General features: G+C 54.3%; 2 protein-coding genes across 10 annotated transcripts in view; both read left to right on the top strand.

Annotated features, from left to right (window-relative positions):
* The window catches only part of SLX4 (SLX4 structure-specific endonuclease subunit), a 39,066-nt gene extending 30,048 nt beyond the window's left edge, over positions 1-9,018 (top strand). For all 9 annotated transcript variants that reach the window (XM_051779714.1, XM_051779751.1, XM_051779768.1 and 6 more), the window contains 3 exons: positions 558-5,181; positions 5,646-5,764; positions 8,989-9,018. In XM_051779714.1, coding sequence (XP_051635674.1) covers positions 558-918 — 361 coding nt within the window. In that variant the 3' untranslated portion in view covers positions 919-5,181; positions 5,646-5,764; positions 8,989-9,018. The remainder of the gene's footprint in view (positions 1-557; positions 5,182-5,645; positions 5,765-8,988) is intronic.
* A 1,880-nt stretch (positions 9,019-10,898) lies between these two features.
* On the top strand, positions 10,899-18,959 carry HMOX2 (heme oxygenase 2). The gene is made up of 6 exons (XM_051781421.1): positions 10,899-11,002; positions 15,007-15,113; positions 16,164-16,281; positions 16,554-17,045; positions 17,984-18,104; positions 18,185-18,959. Exons 2-6 carry the CDS (start codon positions 15,031-15,033, stop codon positions 18,307-18,309), a joined length of 939 nt encoding a protein of 312 aa, XP_051637381.1. The 5' UTR covers positions 10,899-11,002; positions 15,007-15,030; the 3' UTR covers positions 18,310-18,959.
* Positions 18,960-18,968: the final 9 nt, after the last annotated feature.

The following is an 18,968-nucleotide window of genomic DNA, read 5'->3' as shown; positions in this document are numbered from 1 at the left end:
AGGACAGAGATGAGGTAGGAATGAGGCAAAGAGAGGTGAGTGTCTGTGTGGCTACAATGGCCCTGCCACCTCCTTGGGTGTGTCATTTGGAGCTCAGCATGCTACTCCAAAAGGAACAGGCTTTGGATTTTCAGTCTCATTCCCACTGAGCTATTCTCAGAACATAAAAGGGAGTGTGGCTGTGTGTGGGCAAGGCCCAGAACTGGCACTTCTGGTCTTCGAGTTAGTGACAAGGAGCACTCCATGTTTCATGAGAACCTGCAGCTGGAGCTGGGAGAGCTTGGCACAGCACCCTGGGCAGAGCCTGACGCAGTATGGGTCAGGAGCCTGGAATGCCAGACAGCTCCAGATCAGTGCTGTCACAGCTGGGATGGGGAAGTTTGCAGACCCCCTGCCATGTTCTGCCTCACTCATTTTGTGGTTGCCAGTAGGGGAGAGTCTGCGACCCTGCAGAGGAAGTCCCAGGGGTTCCCCATCAGGGATTTTGGGGAACTCTGGTCCCGTCCTTGATAGCCTGTTCTTTCCTTGACCTCTGGTCTATTTGATCTTGCTTTTAGTTCTTTTGTGAATGGATTTGAAACCTGTGCTTTTGCATCTGAGGAGGAGGAAGAGGAGTTTCCAGCATCTCAAGCAGCAGCTCGGGAAGAAGAAAAGCTGGAGGCAGTGAGGTGCTACATCCGCTCAAACACAGCCCTGTACAACAGGATTCTCTTCTATGAGCCACTCGAGCTGGTGGATCTGCACGCAGAGCTCAAACAGAACGGCATCAAAATTTCCAAGGCAAAGCTGCTGGACTTCCTGGATTCTCAGTGTATCACATGTACCATGGCCGGAGCCCGGAAAGAGCAGGGACAGAAAAGAAAAGAGAACAAAAAACAGAGAAGGCGACGCCGAGTGAAGGCCACTCCTCCACCCTGACAGTCCTGGGCGTGGAGGCCTCGCTGCTGAGCTGGAAACCCCCTTCCCAGATGGAGCTCACATGGTGGGTGCTGGGTGGGAGCACAGCTCCTCCTCGTGCCCTGCTCCCAGAGCACATCCCAGAGAACAGGGCTGAGCCGCGCTCCCGTTCCGGAGCCGTGGGAGCCTCTGCTCCGATGGCACAAACCCCTCCATCGCTGGCCTGCCTTCAGCACACAGCTACCCTAGACCCTCTTTCCCCCCCCAGTTTTACTTTTGTGCCTTTTCTTTCCATTTTTCCAATAGGTTTAGGTCCTCAACTTTTCTTCATGGTGGTGCTTCCCTCAGTGACACTTTTCATGACCTTTTCCCTGGCTTTGGGCTGGGAAATGTGTCCCACTTCACCTTTCAGTATTCAATCCACTATGGAAAGGGGTGCTTGTTTGGACTGGGGAATTCCACCTTCCTCTCTTCAGCACACTTTGTCCTGCTGATTGTGAAGTAGGACATGTATGTAGAAATACATACAAGGCCTTTTTTCTGTCCTTGGTTCACTTTCCAATCTTTAGTAAACTTTCTAAATCTGTGTTTCTAGAACAGTTGCAGAGCAGTGGAGGTGTCCTTCTTTGGTCTCTTTGGGACGGCTCCCAGAAGCACCCCTGACACCCAGTGTCATGAGAAAGCCCTTTAGATTGGAAAATTCAGTGGGGTGTGTCCATTTCCAGGCTGGATCTGTGTTAAAATCCCTTCTGCTGCATCTCCTGAATGCCCTTTGACCTTATTGGTGTGGCCTGAGTGTGTCTCTGGCACAGATGTCTTGAATGCAAGATTACAGTGCCCACTGGATCTCTTCAGCACTTCTTACACCCTGAAATAAAACTGCTGTTCTGATCAGTCCCATTTACAAACTGGACTGATCCCACTTGGAAACTGTCTGGGACTCTTGGGGAGGTCTTGGACCCTAAATTGTCTTATTCTGTGTATCAGGTTTCACATCTTCTGATTTCTTTCTGTTCTGGCACTTCGGAGTGTGCAAAGAGTCACTGAACAAAATGGACACAACACTTCACAAAAAGAAGCCAGATTTCTAAAGGTATTTATAGACTTGGAATGTAAAATTTTTATTTTTTATTTTTGATAAAGTATTATCTTCAATTTTGATTTCTATTCCATGCAATAAACAATCTGTAAAGTCCTTATTCTAAACTCTAAGTAACAACTTAGAAGAGATTTAAGGGAAAGGTCTAAATAGCAGTGTTGGGTCTGGTTAAGGGCAGGGGGGTTCACAGTCTGTGCTGGGCCTGGCTGAAATCTGGAGCAGAGAACTAGAGGAAAACTGGAAGAAAAGGAGTGGCCAGGGCCACCCAGCAGCAGGGAGAGGTGGGAAGATCCCCAGCAATGGCTGAGGAACTGAGGATCTGCTGCCTGGAGTGAGACGAGGACGAGCTGCCTGGTTCCTCTGGGCTGGTGGGTGTGGGGCTCTGTAGGGAAGGGCCTTGCTGGAGCTGGGGATCCACGGTCAAGTGGAGAAGTGGAGTCTCCTCCTATTCCAAGTCATCCCTTTCCTTCTCTTCTCTCTCAGCAATGCCCTCTGCAGAGAGCAGAGGCCCAGGAACATCCTCATCAGGTCTTGGTTCTCCTTCAGCAAAAGGGTCAACTTGGAGCAGCCCTGCCCCTGGCAGCAGGTCCCTTGTATGGCCGAGGCTGTGTGGCCCTTTCTCCTGGAAGACACAGGACAGGGAGTCAGATGAAAGGGGCTGAGGGGCCTCAGGGGCTGAGCCCTCTCTGGCTGGGCTTGGCCTCTCCTGGAGAGACTCAGGCCTGGCTGGGCTGTCCCAGGCAGACCAGGAAGAAGAGCTCAGGCCACCTGGGTCTGGTGTCCCTGGGGCTCAGCCTGTGCCCGATTCCTGCCCAGGGGCTGAGCCCCACCTCTGCCTCGGGGCCTTGGGTAAAGGGCTGGCAAGGAAGAGGCCCAGGAGCCTCGGGGCCTGCCCAGCTTTCCTCCTCCCTGGGGGGCTGCTGGGGAAGGGAAAATGGGTGACCACTCCCTCTCAGTTCAAGAGCTCCCAGCAGTGACTTTGTTATGGGAAAAACACAAGGCTTGCCTTAACTGGCCTTCCAGTGAATGCTGCTCCCTCAGTGTACTTGTATTTCTCAAGTCTGCACCTCACACATGGAAAAGCTTCAGTCCTACTTACCAGTCTTAATATGGGAAAATAAATATCCCGTCCCAGGATTTTTTTGTTCTGTTTTTGGGTAAGACTTACATCTACAGTCAAAGATTTTGTGATCAATTCTTTTATTACATGTTACCTTCATTGAATTACCTTCATTCACAGTTCAGTGGATGTAAGTTACAATCACTCAAATCACATCATGTCATAAAGCACTGTTTAGCAGGAAAAAAAAGCTGTATTTTCATACCACATCTGTGCTGTCGGTGTTTGGAGGTGACCACTTTGCAGAGGCTTGCCTTGATTCCTCCTTATTGCTGAACTTGACAAAATGTAATTCTAAAACTTTTGTTAGATGATGAGAAAAGGATTTGAAATCTTTTGCAGCCTTCAAGACCACAAGGATACATCTGACATACACTGCAAATTATCTGAAAGCAATTATTCACTCTCCTGCTTCATTAATCCATGAGCAACGCAGGCCTGCCTGATCTAAGGCTGGTGTTGCCATCTACCAGTGCTAATGTGTTGCCAAATAATTCAATTTGTAAATATTTCTGTGGTTTTTACCTTCCTAATGCAGGCTCATTTGCCCTGAAAGATAAATTGTCATAATTTTTTATTTCCAGCTCTATAGTAACAGTTATCAAAAATAGTTTGAGACCTCTTTTTTTTTTAACACTTCCAATGCTGCAAAAAAACCCCAAACCTTTTCAACTAGAATATTAGTTGTTAAAGAAAGGAGCAGATATGTTATTGGCATTGCACAAAGCCTCTGTCTTACCAAGATGTACCATGTGAGCTTCTAAATTTGCTGTGATAATCAAATGACTGGAGGGACTGATTTAGGATATTCCATGTTGGTTTGTGTATTGCCACATTTCCTGCCTGGAAAAAATGGCTTTAATAGGTTTATTCTGCAAAGCTGTGCTGCAGATTTCTGTGAAATAATTCTGAGAAGAGAGTTTTCTTACACAGGCAGAGTTCTGTGCATACACTCTCCCTGTTTAATGGCGTTTCCTGAGTGGTTGTTACACAGCACTGTGGTCTCTGACACGGCTGAGACCCTCGGAGGTTTTAAGTACAAAATATACAAAATAACTACAAAATATGTTCTGTAAAGCACAGAACATAGACTGCTGTGCCTTCCCCTTCTTCTGGGCTAACAGGAGTCACACTAAGGGTGCCAGTGTTTAGATATGGAAGGGATAAATGCAAGAGCAATCCTCCCTGCAGCTCTCCAAGGGGACTGGAGCTGTTCTGAGAGAGCATTTCAAATGTGCTGGTTTGCTTCTTTATTATCCCAGCATAAGATTTCTTCCAGAGGCACTGCACGTCAGCTGGTTAATGAAACACAAAGTGCCAGGGAGAGGTGACACATCCCTGTGATCCCCCTGAGAGGCTGTGCACTCCCTGCCCCTGCAAGTGTCCAAGGCCAGGTTGGACAGAGCTTGGAGCAACCTGGGCTAGTGGAAGGTGTCCCTGCCCATGGCAGGGGCTGAGATGGGCTTTAAGGTCCCTTCCAACCCAAACCATGTGTGATTGCTAAGAATTTAAGGTCGTGCCTGAGCTCAGACCAATCCTGCTGCTTCTTTCCAAATACTTGGGACCTGGGCGGCCTCAGCCCAGGTTGGGTCCCCAACTCCTGGAAGGGCACCGAGCCCACGTACGGGTGTTCTCTGGATACTTTCCTCTCCTTAGAAAGCGCTCTTTCGATCGCGCCTTGTTCACTGAGTCTCTGGCGCAAAGGCTCTGTATTACCCCCGGGGTGGGCATTCGCTTCCCCCCTGAAGCGCTGCAGAGGCACCCCAAGGGAAACCCTCCGCCTGCGGGGAGACCCTCCGGCAGCCGCGGCGGCTCACCCAGCACACGGGAGGGGCCCCGCGGCTGCGGGGAGGGCTCGGAGCGGAGCGGGCAGCGGGTAAAGGGCCCTCAGGGCAGGCGGCACTGCCGCCATCGCCGCCGCCATTTTGAGTGGCCCTCAGCGGCGCGGGCGCCGCCGCCATTGGCCACCAGTGCCCGTCACGTGACGGCGCCTCAGCGGCCGCGGAGCCGCCGAGCGGGACCGAGAACGAGCGAGGGGCTGGGACGGGACCTCCGGGACGGAACGGTACCCCCGGAACGAGACCTCCGGGGCTGGGGCGGGACCCCCGGAACGAGACCTCCGGGGCTGGGGCGGGACCCCCGGGACGGAACGGTACCCCCAGAACGAGACCTCCGGAGCTGGGGCGGTACCCCCGGAACGAGACCTCCGGGTCCGGTCCCGGGAGCCCCGGGGCTGGGCCGGGATCCCCGGGACCGGACGCGGGCACAGCAGGGCTGGGACGGGACCCCCAGGGACGGAACCCTCGGGGCTGGGATGGGACCCCCGGGACGGGACCCCCGGGACGGGACGCGGGCACCGGCGGGGCTGGAACAGGCGGCTTTTACCAGAGTCCATGCCCAGGCCCCCCCCACGCCTGGGCAGCCCCCACAGCCGGTTCCCGCGGGCCCGTAGCGGTGCAGAGGGCCCGGTGCACCCCGGGGTCCCCAACCGGTCCGTCTGACCCACCCCGTGTCTCCCCCACGGAGCAGGACCCCCAGAGTGGAGCTGGAGATGATCTCCCACATGGATCGTAAGGAGGAACTGTGGTTCTCCCACCTCTGCACCTTCCAAGTGAAGACCGAGATGGTTGTGAGCGACACCTGTGCAGGTGAGGGCATGGTACAGTCATAGAATCGTTAAAGTTGGGAAAAGCTGTCTAAGGTCATCGAGTCCCACCATTAACCCAGCACTGCCAAGTCACCTGTGAACCTGGCAGTGAGAAAAACTTCTCCAGGATCCCCAAACCACATCAGAACGTGCAGGACTGGTGGGACCGGGATGGAACACAGTCCTCCCAGCGCTGCTGCTGTTCCTGGCAGAGGCTGGATCCCAGAGAAGGCAGACAGGCAGTGCTGTGTCCATGGATGCTTTCACAGGCCCTGGCACTCTGTGGTTTCAGAAAGTCCTGGACTAGACACACCATGTGTCCCTGTCTCACAGCCCTGTCTGTAATTTCTTGCTATCTGAAGCTGTGTAAGGTTTAGCATCAGTGACAGCTCTCAGCCAGCAGTTCCACAGCATATTCAGCTGCTTTGTGAGTCGCTGCCTCCTTTGGTTTGCTTTGACACTGCCCTCTAGGAGCTCACTTGATGTCAGAGATCCCCACCCGTGGGCCACTTGTGGTTTTATAGTCCTTTGCAATAGCCCTGTCAGCTGTGCCTTTTCACAACAGAATGGGCAGCTGAGACATCTGTACAGAATCTGTACAGCAGTATAGGTCCTTCATGTCATCCTCTGTGTCTGCCTCAGCTCTGTTGGAACTTCTCTGAAAGGGGGGATCCATCCCCTCCTTGCACACACTCAGGATGTGGGGTTTGATTGTTTTTCCCAAACAATCATTAGCATTTGATGAGCTGTTTTGTCTGCCTGGGAGCTGCAGTTTTCATCCATCTTCTCTAACTCCATGGTGCTATTCCTGAATAACACCAAGAACATCCTGGGCCCATTCTGATAAAAGTGCAAGGTATAGATGCTGTTTACCTCTGCAGTTCTCTGTGTTTACCTGCAGTGAATGTCCCCTGTCACCTGGCTGGTCATAAGGCTCTGACACAGTTTATAGTCAGCCTTTGTGTCTTACCCCTGAATAACAGAATCATCATCCACCTTCTTTTCCCTTCATTCCCACCTCCTGAGGGTCATCCATCCCATGGCAGCTTAGCTTCCTTACTGGTTTGGTGAAGGAAGCTTTGGGAACACCTTTGCACTCTAGATCTCTTTTGCTAAAATTGGTGACATCTCTGAAGAGCTCCAGGTGGCTTCTCCTGAGAAAGAGAGATCCAAGGGTACATTTAAGGGGATATTTAGGTTCTCTCTCAATGTTTACACTCACTCTGCTTACCTGGACCTTTCCTTGTAGCTTAGCCCTGGCAATCTTGGCCATATCAGAGGCCTGAGCACAACCCAAATTGGTCTGGGCTGACAAGGAGCCACACTCTTCTTTTTTCTCTTGCTTATTCATTTTTGCCAGTTCAGCCCTAATGCTTCCAGTATGAATTCCTCTGGTGAGGTCCTGTGTTCATGATTTTGATCAAACCCTTTACAGACAACAGCAACAGAACAACTTCCCAAGCTCCACTGTCTGCTCAGACATGCAGGTCAGGAGTTTCATGCTGGACTGACAGAAATGTCCTTATCCTGCCTTTGGATATCCCTCTTCTCCTACAGGCCTGGATGGATTGGCTGCAGACAGATGGAAGTGGATAGCAAAGTTCCAGTTTCTGTTCCTCTGAAGGAATGATTTTAAGGGAAACTATGTGAGGGAAAAGTAGCTGATCAATGTCACACCACAAAAGGCATCTCAGGAGCTCAAAGTGAAATCATATTGTTATGATTTTCTTACAGTGACTAGAAAGAGGAAGATCAAATATGTACTTGTATCATCTGGGTTGTAATTCTGGACTCTCCTTCCTTTCTTGGTTCAGCAGTGACTCTCCTGTTTCAAGGCAAGCACTTCCTCATCCCAGCTCTGCCAGAGCACCGGCAGTGCCTGTGGTCTGTCCATCAGCCCCACATGACTGGTATGTTACCAGTTCATTCCACAGGGGTTTTCAGAGATCCAGGAGGAGCCATTGAGTTTTTCCATGGGCAGATCTGGGGCTCTGTGTGTTTGCAGCTTCAGTCCTCAGCCTGTGCCATGTTCTGGGTCTATGTGTAGTCAACAGCAGGTCTGTACACGATGGTCTGGAATCTCTTCCCTTGACTGACCTGTCCTAACCCTGGATGTGATGCCTCTCCTCAGAGATGCATGCTGCCATTTCTACATCCCATGTACATCCCTCTGACATCCACTGGCCCTTCTCTGGCAGCAGATGGGGCTGTGCCACACATCCTGTCTTGCCAGTTTAGCACAGGAGCCCTCAGTGAGTCTGCAGAGAGCTCCACGGCCCCACTGACAGCAGAAGCCAGAGCACTGCTGGGATCTGTGCTTCTGGACCTGCTGGGATGCTCCTCAATCCATGTTAGAGGGTTGAGGAGCATCCTCTATCCTAGAGGATAGGTGAGCAGCAGGCTGGAAGGAGGCAGTGCTCTGTGTAGATACCTGAGGAATTTGTGCAGCCCCTTGTCTGGAAAGGCTTTCAGCTGACCCTGAGTCTGTGCAGCATAGATTCATCCCACTTGTGTTTCTGCAAGACTTGGTGGGAATCAGAGGGCAGGGGTTTGTTCATTGCCTGTGTCCCAGGAGCTGGTTGTACTTTTCAGTTGGCATTACTTCCATGGACTTGCACTGCCTTCATCTTCTGGGTTTATATTGGATTTCCTCAGTGAATTATCTGGAGTTGCCCACAGAGGATCTTCAATTCACCAACCACCCCCCACCACCAGGTTTGCTTTGCACCCATGGAGCACAAAATTGCCTTTCTTCTCCTCTAAGACTGGCATCAACCAGCTCCAGGTGGTCTCCATGTCTCATCCCTTAGGGCCAGTGTCTCCTTTGGGCATCTTTTCTCTCTCTGCAACACCAGCAGCACAGATGCTGCATCTGTTCTGCTGAGCAGGGCAGTTCTTTGTGGCCCTTCCATGACTCCCAGTTCAGCTTTTAAAAATGGTTTCAGATATCCTGGAAGAGCTGCCATCTTTCCCATTCAAGCACTAAACTTTCACCTCTAGTATTTTCAGTGGATTCAGGTTCTGGCAGAGCACCCAGGGCCATCTATTTCCAGGGTTTCTTCCTGTGAACACTCTTGAGAAATCCACTGTAGAGTTTGGAGGGAAATATCAAAACTTTTTATACTTAATCTGGTGAGTTCTTGGAATTTGGCCCCTTTCGATTTCCCCTGTCTAATGTTTTGTGTCCTGCCTGTGACTTCTCTCTGGATTCTCCTTTTTTTGCAGCTGAAGATGGGATTGTGAGCAAGAAAGAGGAGAATGCCCACCAAGGCATCCCTGGGCCAGCAGAGCCCAAGGCTTTACTCTCAGGACTCTCCAAGGAGAACAATTCCCAGAATCCAGCACAGGACCCAGTCGTCCCACACAGGTCAGAAGGAGTTCAGAGACCTCTGGGGAAGAGGCAAAGCCGAGTGATGCTGCGTGGGAAGAGTCTCAGGAGGCCAACAGACATTACCCAGCAGAGAAATCCATCTGTGGGGAGACTGATGGTGTGTGGGGACTGCGGGAAGGGCTTCCGGGTGAGCTCCAACCTCATCCAGCACCGGAGGATCCACACTGGAGAGAAACCCTTCGGCTGTGCCGAGTGCGGGGGCAGCTTCCGGCAACGCTCTCACCTCATCCAGCACCAGAGAACCCACACGGGGGAGAGGCCCTACGAGTGCTCCGACTGCGGGAAGACCTTCAGCGTGAGCTCCAAGCTGCTCCGCCACCAGGTGACCCACACCGGGGAGAAGCCCTACAGGTGTTCCGAGTGCGGGAAGAGCTTCTCCGGGAACGCCCAGCTCGTGCAGCACCGGCGGGTGCACACGGGGGAGAGGCCCTACGAGTGCGGCAGCTGCGGGAGGAGCTTCAGCGTGAGCTCGGCACTGGCGCGGCACCGGCGCGTCCACACCGGGGAAAAGCCCTACGGCTGCTCCGAGTGCGGGAAGAGCTTCAGCCAGAGCTCCGAGCTCATGAAGCACCAGCGGGTCCACACCGGGGAGAAGCCGTACGGGTGCTCCGAGTGCGGGAAGAGTTTCACCGTGAGCTCTGCCCTCATCCAGCACCGGCGGTTCCATACGGGCGAGCGCCCGTACAGGTGCTCCGAGTGCGGGAAGAGCTTCACGGTGAGCTCGCACCTCATCCAGCACCGCCGCTTCCACACCGGGGAGCGCCCCTTCAGGTGCGTGGAGTGCGGGAAGAGCTTCCTGTGGAGGTCGGCGCTGCTGCGGCACCAGCGGGTGCACACCGGGGAGCGCCCGTACGCCTGTGCCGACTGCGGGGACAGCTTTCGGCAGAGCGCCCACCTCACCCAGCACCGCCGCACACACACCGGGGAGCGCCCCTTCGCCTGCGCCGACTGCGGCCGGGGCTTCGCCGTCAGCTCCGCGCTGCTGCGGCACCGCCGCACCCACGGGGCCGGGCAGCCCTAGGGCGGCGTGGGCAGCGGGGCCGATCGCTGCGAGCCTGGCGTCTCTGCTTCACTGACAGCCCTGCTCCTGGACGGGGAAGGCAGCTTGTTTTAGGAGAACAAGCCCCAAAGGAGAGAGAGAGAAGAAAGGGAGAGGCAGTGCGAGCAGCTGGAGGTTTGGGGAGGAGCGTGGGCTCAGCAGGGGAAGGCGCTGGTGGTCGGAGGGGAAGCTCTTGGGAGAGAGTAAGTGGTCTGAAAAGGCTGGAATGTGCCTGGTGTATTTCAGAGGGAGGTAAATGACTCTCCTCTGTGCTCACGCGTTATGGACCATTAATAGTGAACCAAACGGACCATTTCAAACGCTCTTGATTTCTGTGTTCAGAGACACCGGGCTCACCCCTCAGCCCACGGGCTGGGGCTGTAGCACAGAGAAGCCCCAGGCCTGATGTCCTCAGCCGCCTTGCGAGGGCTGTCCGAGTGTGCCGCCGGCCCGCAGGGGCCGTGGGGCGGGAGCCGCGCTAGGTGTCGTTGCTGCCGCAGCCAATAAAGCCGCGGGTACCGAAGCGCCGTCGCCGCCATCTTTCCTTCTCCGCCGCCGCTCTTGCCCGCTGCGCATGCGCGGCAGCCGACCTCCCGCGGGGGCGGGGCTACGCGCGGCACCGTCCAGGTGAGGGGGCGGGGCCAGGGCCGCGGCGTGACTTCCCGGCCGTTCCCACCAATCGGCGGCGCCGGCGCGTGCCGTCCGTGTGTCCTGATTGGTCGCGCCGTGACCCCCCGTCATTAATAAATCCCGGCCGGCCGTGCGGGGTCTTTGTTTCGCGCCGCGGGCGGAGGGTGCAGGCGGCTCCGGTGAGTCTCCGTGGCAACGGGGGGGCTCCGGGCCCTGCTCCGCGGGGCTGGTACCGCACCCTGCGGCGGCGAGGGGAGGACACTGGGACGGCGGGCCCGGAGCTGTGGCGGCCGAGCTGTCCGCCGGGCCAGGCCCGCAGTTTTCAGCCCTCCCGGATCCGTGCCGTGTGTCCCCGCTCCGGGACACGGCGGCCTCAGAGCCCCGCGGTGACTCTGCGCGGCGGCTCGTTACGGGTGCCCGGGGCTTCGGGTCGGGAGCCGTGCGAGGGGTGCACTTGGCCCTCCTTGATCCCGCTGAGCTCAGAGAAGAGCTTGGAGGGCGAAGGCCTCCGAGGCCTCTCGCTGTCCCTGCCTTTCCGTTGTTGGGTGAAACAACTGCCCTATTCAAGGCTCAGCACTTACACCCAGCAGTGCATTACACCTCGAGTGCCAGTCACTGGCCCCGCTCGGCGCGTCCCAGGCACAGCTGTCAGCGTGCTGGGACAGGCAGGGCGAGCACTGGCTCTCCCCAGAGCAGGAGCTCTTTGATATAGCCATGTGTGTCTTTCTTATCCCGGATCCGGCCCTGACTGACTTGTCCCTTGGCTGTTCTCATAGCCAAGGTGAGAAAATAGGTTTCTAATGTGCTGCCTGTCACAAAGGCCACCACCAAAGGTGCTCTGAAGGTCTGTGAGCTCGCCAGGAGCTTCCCTCGGTCAGGTTGCTGAGGTGCTGGGCTGCAGCTCTGGGGGACAGAAGTAGCATTTGTGTAGGCACTGCTAGAAGTGTCTTAGACTTGAATTATTGCCTAAATTTTGGCTGTGTCCCGATGAAGCCTTAAACCTACCTGGGATCAGGTAATGTAGCAATTTATTCTGCGAGGCTCCATTTCCAGCAGCAGCCGGTGCCAAATTCCTCCCCAGAGGGAGGAGGAGACACAAGTCTCTCCTGCTAGGATTGCTAGGTAACCTCTGAGATGATTCCAGCCCCTAGAGTGGAGTTTTGGGGTTTGTCTCCAGCACAGTGATGCTCAGGTAGGTCCAGCCACACTCTAAACTCTGTATATAGGGAAATGCCTTGAAATTACGTGGAGGTCAAACAGCAAAGGTGAACTCTGTACTGCCTGGGTGTTCCTGAGCTATTGAACTTCTCCCAGGGTGCCCAAGCAACTCTGAGGCTTCCAGTCCTGCTGCTTCCTTCAAAAGGCACAGGATTATTGGGATTAAGTGTCTTCCTACCCTAGAAGAGCAGCTGTGCATCTGGGGTGTGAGGCTTGCTGGGGAGATGTGCATGGGGGCAAAGTAATTGCTGGCTGGATGAGGTGGGATGTTTTCTCAGAGGGTTTGAACACTGTCATTGGGAAGGAAATGTTTAGAATGCTGAGGTGTCCTGTACCAAACCTCCTCCCCACTCTCCAGCCCTGCTATCCCAGCTCATGGCTTTGATTTGGGTTGGATTTCTCCCAGGCAGGCTGCTGTCCGGGCACTGCAAAGATATGTGTTTACACTGAACATCAGCCAGGTCCTGGATGAGCTGAGCTCCTGCAGCAAATGGAATGACATTCCAGCCTCTGCAGAGGAGGTGGGCAGCTGCCTGAGCCACCTCCTTGGCATGTGGAACACATCCTCCTTTCCAGAGGAGCAGAGCACCCTGAGAAACCAGGGCTGTGACCAGGGACTGGAGTTGCCAGTTTTTGAGTAAAAGCAACAATGTGCAGTGATAAGAGACACAATAATTCTGACTTTCCTTCCTCTGAGTTCTTGTGCAGTAGCCCAGCAGTGGAAAGGATGGGACTGGTTTGTGCTGACATGTCTCTTGAATTCATGGCTCATTGGGGAGGTGTCTGTACTAGAAACTGTATCAGAAAAATCTGAGCTTCCCTATTTCCTGCACGTGTTCTGCCCTTGCCTCGGGCTACAGGGACTGCTGTCATCACTGACTGCCCTATTGCCATGGAGAGGAACGTGTCACGCTGAGCCTCTGCTGCACAGTTGCAGATACAAGTCCCAGAGTGCATCAAAGACCTTAAATGCCCGTTTGTGTGCTGAACCCTGCTCTCCTCAGCAGACAGTGCTCCTGGGGCAGCCATTCCCCCTTCTCATCAGCTGTGCTGCTACAGCACCAGGAACAGGGTTGGGTAAAGGCTTCTGAGACCCCAGGAGCTCCCCCTGTGTGGTGTGGGGAGCAGAGTTCCCGTGGGGGGGAGCGCTGCTGAACACCAGTGTGCCCGAGGCACGGGAGGGGAGGCTCTGAGGAGTGAGCAGAGGTGTCTTGTACAACGATGATCTCAGGGCCATGTGCATGTGGCCACTGGGAGCCTTGAGCTGCTGTTAACCATGGTTTTCTGAGCCTGATGTGGCGTGTTCCTTTAGGCTGGATTTGATGTCAGCCTTCAGGCCTCTCCCAAGGGATGAGTGGTGCTGAAGTGCTCTGTAGCTCTGCTCTCACCTGCTGCTTTGTACCGGGGGCTGTTGCAGGTGTGTGGGGACAGCACACCCTACCTCCAGGCCTCTGGCTTTCTGGGGCTGTAGGATGAGCTGGAACTCGTTTGTCCAGTTTCATTTTGGAATCTGCATCTCTTGAGAAGGTCTGGCCTGCCATAAGCCGAGCAGGAGAGATGATCTGCACTGGCAGAGGTGAGTGGGCTGTGCCCCCGTGCCCATGAAGGCTCCTGGTTGAGCTCAGGTGGGTGATTTGCCTCTGCTTTGGTTTCCCTTCCCCACAGTGGGCATCTCCCAGTGTTTGAAGGTGGAGCTGTGTGAGGAGCGAAGATGAGTCCAGTGTGCTGAGCTGATGTGAGCACGTGTGCTCTCTAGGGAGTGATCACATGGACAGTACAGCACCTGAAGGTGGTTTCCTCACCTATCTTGAGCCCATGTGCTGGTGTTCCCACCTGCCCTGCCCTTCCCCATCCTGGGGTGGGAAGACTTCACCCTGCCAAGTCCTGCAGGATGCAGCCCCCTGAAGTGGGGGAGCACGAGGATGGCTCTCTTAGAGTGAGGCTTTCCAAAGAGCCAGCAGCAGCTTAGTCCCTTGCTCCTCTGCCAAGGCTGCCTCTAAGGTGGTGGTGCTGCTCTGCACAAAGCTGATTACAGGCCCACTTTGTAAATGAGGTGCCTGGATTTCTGTGCTCAGCCAGTGTAAGCGATACCTGCCTGGTACGGGCTCTGCAGGCTGGTTTTGTGTGGAGCCTGGGGGTTTCCTCCTTGTTTACCCCAACTGCATGGTGAGGGGGAGTAGTCACGAGGTGTGATGTGCTGATCCAATGAGTGAGCCATTGTTCCTGCTTCTGGGTAAGTCTTGTGCATCCTGGTACGTCCAAGGAGATTCTGTTTCCTTTTGCAAAAGAGGAGGGGAAACTCATTGCTTGTGGGGTTTGAAGTAAACCCTGGCAGGCAGGAGAGGAGGCTGTGAGTGGGAACAGGAGCAGTGAAATCTGCCCTTGCTTTGGAAGTTCCTATATTCTGTCGCAGGGAATGTTCTTGTTTCCCCTGTGAGCTGCCTGACTTCAGAGCTCAGCTGGCCTAATTCCCCACTGCTTTCTTCCAGGGAAGCTCTGTGCTGCTGTGGAAATGGAGCTTGTTCTTCTTCCTGAGTGAAGGGGAGGTGCTTCCCTTTCCTGTGACTCTGCTCTGAGCAGCACATTGGGTGAAATATTTGGTGGCACCGGGGGAGAGCTGCTTGCTCACGATTTCAGTGCAGGTTCCCAGCTCGGAGCTCTCGCCTTCAGCCAGGAGCCACCCTGAAGTGGGAAACCAAATGCAGGCTGCTCGCTGTGTTGTAGGTCTCTGAGGTTGATATTTAGTGAGCTGGGTGTCAGTGTTGAGGTTCTCCTGGGGGGGCTGAACTGAACAAACAAATGTGCTTCCTTGGAAGCGCCTGGTGTTGGGTGGAAACGGCCGGCGGCTGTTCCTCACCCCCTGCCTGGGGGGCAGCCCAGAGGCTCCTTGCTAGACAACATTTCACACCCATCCCTTTGCTAAGGCAGCTTCCCCCAAAAACCCCTTCCTGATTTTGCCTTTCAGACGGATCCCCAGCACTGAGCAGCAATGCCATCGGCCATGGAGGGCCCGGAGGCGGGAGAAGACGCGGATGTCTCGCGCTACGAGGAGACAGAAGACAACAATGTCAGGTGAGTCCTGTCCTACACTATTGCACAGACACAGCCCTGGGCAAGGCAGGAGACCTGCCAGGTCAAGGAGTGATCCTTCTCCTCATCTGAAAGAAGTGAGAGACACCAGCAGATGACTAATCAACTACATGTGCAGTAAAATCTGTTTAATCAAACTACTGGAAGGGATGGGAAGGAGCAATCTGGCAGGGCTGACAACACAGTTATTTTTTTAGCTGCCACTATCAAACTGACATTCCACAAACACTTTGACCATTTGGTGGTTGTGTTTCTGCCTTCCTGGCCAAGGAAGCCTGTTTTCCATGGCTCGCTGGGCAGGCTCATGTGATAGCAGCTTCTTGTTTTGAAAGGTGACTCTAGAGGTGAACTCCACTCTGGACAGCTGCCTTTCTTGCTTTGCAGAATACCCACAGGTCCAGGCAAGAACATTTTTTAGGAGGTTAGTTCCAAAACCAAATTCACAAAATGCTCTAAAACCCAAGGGTTCAGACCTGGAAAATGGGAAGAATATAGGGTGCTTCCCAGAAGACCTAGATAGGCTGGTCAACTTCTTTGACTTGACAGGCTCAGTTTCATAAGAAGTTAATGTTTCCTGGCTCTCCTGGCACACTCAGTGGGTCTGGGGTGTCCAAAGTCTCTCTTCCAGCTAACAGGAACGTGCTACCTGTAGCAAACTAGTCATAAAAACCACAAGGTGCACTTTGGCATGATTTGAGTGAGAGTAGTGTTGATACTGTACCACCTTCCAGGTCAGTGCAGTGGCTGTAACTACAAATCATAGATTTTAATGAGGTTTTTTTAGAAATTCACCATGTGGAAACCTGCAAAACCAGTGTAATTCAGGAGAAATAAACTTTTTAAGGGTATTCTTGCCCTGCTTCCTCCTGCTGGTGCCAGTTCAACCTGGGGAGTGGCCTGAAGGTCCCACCTTGTACCTTCTTCAATCTGGGCCTGAGATGTTAGGGATTGAAGGGGATCCCTGCAAACACAGCAGGGACAAAAACTCACAGCTGTGTGTGGGGTAAAAGGAGCTCTCCCTGTCCCCTGCAGCCCCACAGACCTGTCAGAGCTGCTGAAGGAGGGCACTAAGGAATCCCACGACCGTGCCGAGAACACCCAGTTTGTCAAGGACTTCCTGAAAGGACGGATCAGGAAGGAGCTCTTCAAGGTGGGTGTTGTTCTGCTTCTGATCCCTTTGATGTGATGCAGACTTGGAGGCAGAGCCCCACAGCCCTGGAGGGTATTATGGGGGTAGATAGAGCAGAGCCTCTGCTCCTTCAAGCAATACCTGCCTAGTATGAGCTCTCCAGGTGGGTTTTGTGTTGAGCCTGGGGCGTTTCCTCCTTGTTTACCCCAATTCCAAGCAGGGAGGAGCAGTCCTGAGGTGTAATGTGCTGATCCAGGGACTGGCTTCTCAGGTGAGCTGTGCTTTGTCCATAGCTGGCCACAGTGGCCCTGCACTTCACCTACTCTGCCCTGGAGGAGGAGATGGATCGCAACAAGGACAACCCGGTCTTTGCTCCTCTCTATTTCCCTGTGGAGCTTCACCGGAGGGAAGCACTGGCTAAAGACCTTAAATATTTCTATGGAGAAGACTGGAAAGAGAAGGTCCAGTGTTCAGAGGCAACTCAGCAATATGTGGACAGAATCCATCATGTGGGACAGCACGAGCCAGAGCTGCTGGTGGCTCACGCTTACACCCGCTACATGGGGGACCTCTCAGGTGGCCAGGTGCTGAAGAAGGTGGCCCAGAGGGCCCTAAAGTTGCCCAGTACTGGGGAAGGGATCCAGTTCTACGTGTTTGAGAACGTTTCCAATGCACAGCAGTTCAAGCAGCTTTACAGAGCAAGGATGAATGCTCTGGACTTGGACAAGAACACCAAGGAAAGGATCGTGGAAGAGGCCAACAGAGCCTTCAGATTTAACATGCAGGTACTGAACAAATCCCTTGAGCTCCTGTGTGTGCAGGTGCTGCTGCTTTTGGGTCTGATCCAGGTTAATTCAGACTACTCACCCAGGCAGTGGTTTGGGGCTGAGACCACCATAGCCCCTCTGTCTTGTGGGGTTGGGATTCTACTCTAAATAGCTTCTCCATTAGCTTCTGGAGCTGGTGTTGGGCAGGAATTCCTCCTGTGCTCCAACACCACAGCTGGGCCTTTGACTGGGGCAAAATTAATATGACTTCAAGATTCCTGTGGGCTGTGTGGCTCTGAAGCAGTAAGGGGAACAAAGCTGTTGCTCTGAGACAGCCTCAAACAGTTTGAGTGTGTTACACCGCCCTGGTGACAGTCATCTCCTGTCTCAGGTCTGACATGTTGCCCTATGGCCAAAAATGTCTGGAGCCTCTTGTTCCTCCCATAGCATTTGCCTTTCATCAAACCTGACTGAGCTGCCACTTGCCCCAGGGGGATGGACACAGATTTAGCTACTGGATGGGAGCTTTAATCTGTGCTTGTAGCTGGTTGGTGTGGTTTAAACTGGTCAGGAATGTGTTGGGATGTGGCTGACTCCTTCATCAGGATTCTTATGGAATCCTCTGGCAACAGAGCTGGAGGGGGCTGGCTGGCCACTGCAGGAGCAGGGATCCTCTGACAGTGTGCAGTTGGCTCACACTCCCACCTGCAGCAGGATGGGAGGGGAGCAGCAGGGTGGTCCTGCCTTCTCCTGGCTCTGACTGGATGCCTTTGGGATGGGCTGTTCCTTCCTGGAGCTGTAACACGTGCCAGGTGCCACCACAGGTTTGCAGCGAGGTGCCCCCAAAGGAGTCCCGGGGGGAGGGAGGCAGGAGTGGTGCTTGCCTGTTCTCCAGATGATTCCAGGACTCTGGATGAGCTGTGCCTGCCTCACGTGCTCGCTGTGGCCACTTGCAGGTGTTTGATGAGCTGGACAAGATCGGCAGGTCGCTGCCAGAAGAAGCCCAAGACGGAGGGTTTCCAGTGCACGACGGAAAAGGAGACATCCGCAAATGCCCCTACTACGCAGAAAAACTGGGTAGGTGGGGGCAGGGAGAGCTGCCACACGTGTGTGGCACGAGCCTGGCAGCGCTAACAGTGCTTTCTGTGTCCTGGCAGGCGCGGCAGGGCCCGGCTGCCCCTTCCACGCCGCGGTGGGTCTGGCCAGGCAGCCCCTCGTGCAGCTGGTGCTGGCAGCCTGCGTGGCAGTGGCAGCAGGAGCTGCAGCCTGGTACATCCTGTGACTGGCACGGCGTGGGGGCAAGGAGAGAGACGTGCCCTGTCCGTTTTCAGACCCTTCCCTTGCTGGTGGTGAGTTGGCTGCAGAGTTGGAGTGAGGAAGTAAACGGGAATCCTGCGGGACTGTCCAAGCCTCCTTGCACACCGCTGTAATGGGATGTCTTTAGCTGACTAGTGCCCAGGACTGGTCGGTGTGAGGGGGTGAGGATTCCACTGCAGCACTGCCCTGCCCTGCCCTGCCCTGCCCAGGCTGGGGCAGCTTTTAAGGCTAAAGATGTCCTGTCCTGTCCTGGCAAAGGCTTCACGTGCTTGGCTTTTCATCTCCATCCCCAGAGCAGTGTCCGGAGGGGGTTTCCTGCCCTGGGCTGCATCCCCAGAATGTGTCATCAGCCTCTTCAGCAAAGAGCACTTGCTTTCCCACCCTGAGAAGCTGAGGCTGTGCTGTGGGGCTGTTACCTCAAAGGAGAGTCCTGTTGGGTGTGCTGTCCCAAGGACCTGGTCTGACTCCTGTTGGAGGGAGCACCCTGGGGATGGGGACAGGACTGTGAGGGGGTATGGAGGTGACAGATGTGTATTGTGCAACTTTGGGGTTGAGGGTTGGTTGTTGGTTATTTTTCCTGAAGCCTTGACTGAAATAAAAAGTTGCAATGCTATAGCTGGGGAA

This window comes from Manacus candei, unplaced genomic scaffold (genome assembly GCF_025592945.1).
Source record: "Manacus candei isolate 608988 ecotype Guabito, Panama unplaced genomic scaffold, ASM2559294v1 h1tg000002l, whole genome shotgun sequence".
NCBI lineage: Eukaryota > Metazoa > Chordata > Aves > Passeriformes > Pipridae > Manacus > Manacus candei.
Note: the sequence above shows the minus strand (reverse complement) of the source record. Positions and strands in the feature narration are given on the sequence as shown.